Here is an 8,740-nt window from a genome sequence, read left to right as displayed (position 1 = left end):
TTTTTGGATTGGTTGTAGCTTTATAAATACTATATACAAATCATGTTTAAACATACACAGTGTGATTATAAAACAATGAGGAAAATTTCCTCATGTGACAAAAAGAAATGACTCATTTACTTTAATTTATTTATTTGCTCAGCAAGCATTTATTACTTTTTAGGTGCCTGACATTGCTAAGCAGTAGGGATGCAGTAGAATACAAGAAAGGCAGGCATTAAATAATTATAAAAATAAACATTTAAATTATATTGGTGAAAAGCCTAGGGGTCCTCATTGAAGGAAGAAGAGTGGTGATGGGAATAAATAAAGTGATATTTAAACTGACACCTGACAGCTATGGATAAGTGGCTAGACCAGCACTTCTCCTCCAATTTTATTCATTATCTACCCCCACCAAAGACAGCCTTTCTAGACTTTGTTTCCTAACTGCCCTCTGAAATTCTAATACCACAGATATACTGTATATCTATTTACAGACTGCAGGAGCAATATTTTTTGCCCCTAGCAGGCAATTCCTGGTTCTGGCTTGGGGGGCGATCAACATCATCTGATCAGGGGGAAGGAGACAAGTAGTCCAGACAGAGGGAAGTGCTTCTGTGAGGACCTTAAGTCCTACTGACGGGGAGACTATGATAAAACCAACTCCCAGCTCTTGTTGTTCAATAACAAATGAATCCAGTTTTGGACATGCTGAATGTGAGGACCATCTGAGACATTTAAGTAGAAAGAAATGTCCATAGGCAGGTGGATATCTGAGCATGGAGCAGACAGGAAAGGATAAGCCTACAAAGAAAGGAGATGAAGGATTAACCAGGGAGAGTAAAGGAAGAAAGTTATTTAAGAGAAGAAAAGAGTTACCAGGGTCATATGCTGCTGAGAGTTTAAGATGAGGACTGAAAAATGGCCCACAGGTGCAGTGAACTGCCAGTCCTGGTCCTTACCTGCTGACGGGGATGAATGGAATAAATGCAACCCGTGAAGACCCATCTGCTCCTCTCCAAAACCTACACAGAATGAGAATCAGAAGAAAAGTGAGGTTGCTGATCTTATACAATAAAAGTAAACATACTGAAAAACATTTATTCAAAAAGTTGTTCTTACTTGTTTCTGACATTAAGGCTGACGACGTAAGTAAAATGAAAAATTCTCGATCTTCTAAGCATTTGACGATTGCCTTAAACATAAAATAGCAAGAAAGAAGATTCAATTCCTCTCTCCTTCTCCCTCTACCACATTCTTCAGTGATTTTTAAGCTCATGAAAAGTTAAAGAAAAAAATTCTTGAAATGTCAGTATTTATGGGAATCAGGACAATTTTGTCCCCCGTATCAGAAACTGCAAGCTCCTTAGCATTCAAGTAATCTTGGCCTTGTTATGGCTACATATAATAAATAACTAGAACATCATGGGTTAGTTTTAGGATAGTGTTCAATTACATAACAAATCAATCAGAAACAACGTCTTTCATTTTTTTTCATTGACATGTTGGACATTTCATACTGCTAAGTAGCCGCTCTGTTCCCATTTAGCCACTACAAATTCAAGGTCAATCAGACCTATGATTAACATGTTAAGCTCATTTTAATACAAAACATATCACAGAATCCTGGGACTAGAAAAACTGGAAGATACCATCCATTACAAGAATCCTTTCTACAGCTTCCTAAGAGATGAGTAATAAAAGGAAATAACATCATTAGGTCCCCTGGTTATAAGAAATGCAGAGGAAAATAAATACTTCTATTTTCCCTCTACCACAGTCTTCAGTGGCATCTTCTGTCATTCTAAATCACAGAGATAACAGCTCTTCTTCCCCATTAGTCACCATTTCAAAAGCCTATATACCCTTAACAAAGATAAAATTCAATGTCATACAATAATTTGTCAGTTAAAAAAACAGAATAAAAGATACCACTTTATAAAGTGATAAAACATACTTCAAAAATTGACAGGTCATAAGCCTACAAATATGATAAATCAATAAATTATTCAACAACTCAAGTATGAAAAAAAGACTTCTTTTCTAATTATTTATTGGAACTAATTATGAGACTGAAACTTCACCCACAGGAACAATCACTATTGTGAGTCTCCAAACATTTCTATCACAGCCCCTATGCATTGGTTGGTTTACATTTTTGTCTCCTATAGTCTTGTAAGTTCCTTGATGGCAGGGACAATTTGTCTTTTTGCTTCTGGCACACAGTAAGCACTCAAGAAAGAATTACTGAATAAATGTATCGACAGTTATATATACCCATATCTTTGGTATTTATCAGCAAACAGATGTAGTTCTTGCTTTATCTTTTTATCGGTGTAAAGAGTAAAAGTGACAATAATTAGCTACATTATTCTGAATTTTAGTTTTGTAATACAGATGAAAGTAAAATCCTATATCTGCTTAAAACTGTACATTTCTTTATTCCAAAATATGTGCACGTAAAACAAATATGTAGTGTATCTTATTAGTCTCTCAAATTATGCGCTGAAAGGGCTATATAAAATTCCTATTTTAACCTTTGTGGGGAAAAAAATCATAGAATCTTTGAAATATCTACTTCTAGCCTTTTCCATTCACACACAGAAAAATCCAGCCATACATGTCTTTACCACCTTTTAAAGAAGAGACCTTCCTCAGTACTGTTCTTGAAGTCCAGTGTTGTAGGTACAAGGGACATTTACTGCTCGTCCACTATACACCAGGCACCAAGGTGTCAAAGATGCTTAAGACATGATACCTACCCTCAAGGAGCTCGATGTCTAGGTAGGGAGACCGATATGTAAAGATTATTCATTATAAAATGAGGCAGGAAAAGCAGCCTGGAGCGCTGAGAGCGAAGGACCTTATGTGATAAGTAATTTCTGTTAAGTAATTAACACACAAACTGTGAAGTAAAGCTGGGCACCGAGTCTCCTGAGTTCAATACCAGAAGCACTCACAAGTAGACCCTTCACTAATGCATTTTCTCAAAGTATCTTTGAACTTCCTTCCTTTGAATTTCCAAATATAAAATGAACTACACTACTTCAAAAACACATAGCCTGTAATCCCAGTCGATATTCAGTGGTTACCTGCTCAGCATCCTGTGTCAGCCACTGCACCTCCTTACTGCAGAATGGGGGCACTGACCTCGCACCCAGTTCTGGAAGGTGGGCTCTGAGTGGCCTGAACTAATCAGTGTGGGCCATTCCCTTTCTAGTTGCTGCTGAGAGACATGCAGATGATGGAACTGGTCTAAGGACAGAAACCATGGTTTGGAGGACGGGTTCTCTCTGGATGCAAAAAGGAAGCACGCAGCCCTGACTGGCAGCCTAGGACAGAACTATTGCACAGAGGAGGGAGAAGCTGAAAGAAAAAGAGTCCTGAGCAAACAGCACTTGAACTTGCTTTACCATCTAAAACTCAAAAGTAAGCCTATCAAAACTCTTTATTGTTTAAGCCAGTCTGAATTTCTGTTACATGCAACTCAAGCATCTTACCTGACACTTCCCCCAAGGCAGCTCACCTATCTATTCTGTTAATTTACCGGTTTCATACTGTCCACTATGGGGATAAGTCCGTTGTGCCACTAAAGGGCTGAGCAGACTTGTTTGGTCACTTCCACCATGCACACTGTTTCCTTTGGGATGTTTGGGAATCACTCACTATAAGGTCAGCATCTACTCCTATCCTCAGACCGAGGAGCCCTGGTTAACACAGTGGAGAGGTCTTTGGATGTTACATATTTCTCAGTAGAATCGTGCTTTTCTACGCTATGAAAACAATAGAAGCAGCAACTTTTTCTTCTTTATACACCTATGTGTTGACAAGGGTCACTTTTAAAGAAATATCCCACAAATCAATCTCCTTTGATTAATGCAGAAATACCAGGGATCTACTCAATTCTTCCATCATAAAACAAAAACAACAACAAAAAAGGATTTGAGAAAAACTGTCCTCCTATACTTAAAACCAGGAGTATGAACTGACTAGTGAGACACAGAAAAAGTAAACTAAGATACAAAGGGGATGAACATGTTAGCCAATAAATATCATGTCAATAAATATTAAATGATAAATATCCTCTTAAGGGAATTTCCTGGCGGTCCAGTGGTTAGGACTTGGCACTTTCATTGTTGTGGGCCCGGGTTTGACCCCTGGTCAGGGAACTAAGATCCTACAAGCTGTGTGGCGTGACCAAAAAAAAAAAAAAAAAAAAAAAATCCTTTTGAGCAAGCTAAAACAATTCAATCTAGGCAGAGCCAACTAATAAACAGATATCAATTTCTCAATTTAAGGAAAACATAATAATAATATTTTAAACTGATGATTCTTACCAATTGCTCCCTTTTAATGTACTCTGTTAGTTTATCTACTTTTTCCCCTTGTTTGTTGGACAGTTTCACCTCATACATATTGAAGCACGTATCTTGGCAACAGACTGTGGAGAAAATCAGAAACACAGAACATTTCCTATTTTAAAATGCTATTGTGAAAAATTCCGTTTCTCCCTAGACCCACCGTGTGGCTGACATGGTTGGTCTTGGTGCTCCGGCCTGGTGTCAGGCCTGAGCCTCTGAGGTGGGAGAGCCGAGTTCAGGACACTGGACCACCAGAGACCACCCGGCTCCATGTAACATCAACCGGCAAGAGCTCTCCCAGAGATCTCTGTCTCAACGCTAAGATCCAGCTCCACCCAATGGCCAGCAAACTCCAGGGCTGGACGCCCCACGCCAAACAACCAGCAAGACAGGAACACAACCCCACCCATTAGCAGAGAGGCTACCTAAAATCATACTAAATTCAGAGACACCCCAAAACACACCACTGGACGCAGCCCTGCCCACCAGAAAGACAAGATCCAGCCCCACCCACCAGAACACAGGCATCAGTCCTCTCCGCCAGGAAGGCTACACAAGCCACTGAACCAACCTTACCCACTGGGGGCAGACACCAAAAACAAAGGGAACTACGAACCTGCAGCCTGCGAAAAGGAGGTCCCAAACACAGTAAGTTAAGCACAATGGGAAAACAGAGAAATATGTAGCAGATGAAGGAGCAAGGTAACAAACCATCAGACCAAACGAAGAGGAAATAGGCAGTCTACCTGAAAAAGAATTCAGAGTAATGATAGGAAAGATGATCCAAAATCTTGGAAATAGGATGGAGAAAATACAAGAAACGTTTAACAAGGACCTAGAAGAACTAAAGAGCAAACAAACAATGATGAACAACACAATAAATGAAAATAAAAATTCTCAGGAAGGAAGCAATAGCAGAATAACTGAGGCAGAAGAATGGATAAGTGACCGGGAAGATAAAACAGTGGAAGTAACTACCGCAGAGCAAAATAGAGAAAAAAGAATGAAAAGAACTGAGGACAGTCTCAGAGACCTCTGGGACAACATTAAAAGCACCAATGTTTGAATTATAAGGATCCCAGAAGAAGAAGAGAAAAAGAAAGGGTCTGAGAAAATATCTGAAGAGATTATAGTTGAAAACTTCCCTAACATGGGAAAAGAAACAGCCAGTCAGGTCCAGGAAGTGCAGAGAGTCCCATACAGGATAAATCCAAGGAGAAACATGCCAAGACACATATTATTCAAGCTATCAAAAATTAAATACAAAGAAAAAAATCCTAAAAGCAGCAAGGGAAAAGCAACAAATAACACACAAGGGAATCCCCGTAAGGTTAACAGCTGATCATTCAGCAGAAACTCTGCAGGCCAGAAGGGAGTGGCAGGACATATTTAAAGCGATGAAAGGGAAAAACCTACAACCAAGATTACTCTACCAGCAAGGATCTCATTCAGGTTCGATGGAGAAATTAAAACCTTTACAGACAAGCAAAAGCTAAGAGAATTCAGCACCACCAAACCAGCTTTACAACAAATGCTAAAGGAACTTCTCTAGGCAGGGAACACAAGAGAAGGAAAACACCTACAAAAACAAACCCAAAACAATTAAGAAAATGGTACTAGGAACATACATAGCGATAATTACCTTAACTGTAAATGGATTAAATGCTCCAACAAAAAGACATAGCCTGGCTGAAGGGATACAAAAACAAGACCTGTGTACATGCTGTCTACAAGAGACCCACTTCAGACCCAGGGACACATACAGACTGAAAGTGAGGGGATGGAAAAAGATACTCCATGCAAATGGAAATTGAAAGAAAGCTGGAGCAGCAATTCTCATATCAGACAAAATAAACTTTAAAATAAAGACTATTACAAGAGACAAAGAAGGACACCACATAATGATCAAGGGATCAATCCAAGAAGATATAACAACTGTAAATATTATGCATCTGACATAGGAGCACCTCAATACACAAGACAAATGCTAACAGCCATAAAAGGGGAAATCCATAGTAACACAATAATAGTAGGGGACTTTAACACTCCACTTTCACCAACAGACAAATCATCTAAAATGAAAATAAATAAGGAAACACAAGCTTTAAATAACACCTTAAACAAGATGGACTTCACTGATATTTATAGGACATTCCATCCAACAACAACAGAATACACTTTCTTCTCAAGTGCTCATGGAACATTCCCCAGGATACATCATATCTTGGGTCACAAATCAAGCCTTGGGAAATTTAAGAAAATTGAAATCGTATCCAGTATCTTTTCTGACCACAACTTTATGAGACTAGATATCAATTACAGGAAAAAAAACTGTAAAAAATACAAACACATGGAGGCTAAACAACACGCTACTAAATAACCAAGAAATCACTGAAGAAATCAAAGAGGAAATAAAAAAATACCTAGAGACAAATGACAATGAAAACACGACCCAAAACCTATGGGATGCAGCAAAAGTTCTAAGAGGGAAGTTTACAGCACTACAATCCTACCTCAAGAGACAAGACAAATCTCAAATAAACAACCTAACCTTACACCTAAAGCAATTAGAGAAAGAAGAACAAAAAAACCCCCAAAGTTAGCAGATGGAAAGAAATCATAAAGATCAGATCAGAAATAAATGAAAAAGAAATGAAGGAAACAATAGCAAAGATCAATCAAACTAAAAGCTGGTTCTTTGAGAAGATAAACAAAATTGATAAACCATTAGCCAGACTCATCAAGAAAAAAAGGGAGAAGACTCAAATCAACAGAATTAGAAATGAAAGAAGGAGAAGTAACAACTGACACTGCAGAAATACAAAGGATCATAAGAGACTACTGCAAGCAACTATATGCCAATAAAATGGACAACCTGGAAGAAATGGACAAGTTCTCAGAAAAGCATAACCTTCCGAGACTGAACCAGGAAGAAACAGAAAATATAAACAGACCAATCACAAGCAGTGAAATTGAAACTGTGATTAAAATTCTTCCAACAAACAAAAGGCCAGGACCAGATGGCTTCACAGGCACATTCTATCAAACATTTAGAGAAGAGCTAACACCTATCCTTCTCAAACTCTTCCAAATTATAGCAGAGGGAGGAACACTGCCAACCTCATTCTACGAGGCCACCACCATCCTGATACCAAAACCAGACAAAGATGTCACAAAGAAAGAAAACCACAGGCCAATATCACTAATGAACATAGATGCAAAAATCCTCAACAAACTACTAGCAAACAGAATCCAAGAACACATTAAAAGGATCATACACCATGATCAAGTGGGGTTTATCCCAGGAATGCAAGGATTCTTCAATATACGCAAATCAATCAATGTGATACACCATATTAACAAATTGGAGGATAAAAACCCTATGATGATCTCAATGGATGCAGAAAAAGCTTTTGAGAAAATTCAGCACCCATTTACGATATAAACTCTCCAGAAAGTAGGTAGAGAGGGAACCTCCCAAGAACTGAATCACAGAGCTACTCTACACCTTTCACAAAAGACCCTTTTAAGAAGTACTTAAGGGAAAACAGAAGTAAGAGGGCGAGAGAGAGAGTGCACATGCACGCGTGCATGTGTGTATGAAAGAGAGGGTGGAAAAGAACTGGAACAGAGCTCAGGACATGCAGTGTACCATGACATCTGAACAGACCTTTGTGCTCCACGTAATTCTGTTTTCTAAAAGCAGCTTCTGGTAGTCTGTTTTTCAAAGACGACACTTTCATTACATACTTAAACTCTAGTTCGTGTGGTCTAAAAAACAAAATAACAATATCATGTAATGTAATAAGCACTGAAACTACAGCTTCATAAGTTTTGGTTTTCTAATATAAAGCAAACAAAAATATTATAACCACAAAAAATTCTTAAATCTATAAACGCCAGATCAAATAATGTACATATTCATAAATATTATAGATTTTTGAGTATGTGACCTCATAAACCATGGTCTGCAAATGTGTTCCCATTTTCTGAATGCATGCATTTCTGTTATAACCAAAATATCCAGACATGTGGAAGAATTATGCATATTGGAACGAGAATCTTCTAGAAATTACACTACGTAAGAACTTTTGATAATATGGGACTGCCGACCATGCAGTGCCACAGGATGAACCGCAGCCAGACTTGCATCATTTCCCCTGACTACCTTTTCCTTCTTTAAAACTCATTTTTAAATACTTGCAGACTTACAGATGCCTCCTTTCCCCCCAAATACTTCTTAATGTGTACCCTTAAGAAAAATATTTCCTTATATAACCACAAAACAATTAGCAAAAATCAACAAATTAACAATGATACAGGACAATTTTTTAACCTACAGACCTCATTCAAATGTTGCCAACTGTCTCACTAAGGTCCCTTGTAACAAAAGAAGG

The 8,740-nt window shown here is 38.2% G+C and overlaps 1 protein-coding gene across 1 annotated transcript; it reads right to left on the bottom strand.

Annotated features, from left to right (window-relative positions):
• Positions 1-370: 370 nt before the first annotated feature.
• On the bottom strand, positions 371-8,714 carry LOC114906160 (protein FAM208B-like). The gene is made up of 4 exons (XM_029240811.1): positions 8,014-8,714; positions 4,320-4,423; positions 1,105-1,177; positions 371-1,007 (listed from the first exon to the last, which is right to left on the bottom strand). Exons 1-4 carry the CDS (start codon positions 8,084-8,086, stop codon positions 841-843), a joined length of 417 nt encoding a protein of 138 aa, XP_029096644.1. The 5' UTR covers positions 8,087-8,714; the 3' UTR covers positions 371-840.
• Between the last annotated feature and the right edge of the window lie 26 nt (positions 8,715-8,740).

This window comes from Monodon monoceros, unplaced genomic scaffold (assembly GCF_005190385.1).
Source record: "Monodon monoceros isolate NGI ecotype Baffin Bay Population unplaced genomic scaffold, NGI_Narwhal_1 Contig3482_ctg1, whole genome shotgun sequence".
In the NCBI taxonomy this organism is placed as follows: Eukaryota; Metazoa; Chordata; class Mammalia; order Artiodactyla; family Monodontidae; genus Monodon; species Monodon monoceros.
Note: the sequence above shows the minus strand (reverse complement) of the source record. Positions and strands in the feature narration are given on the sequence as shown.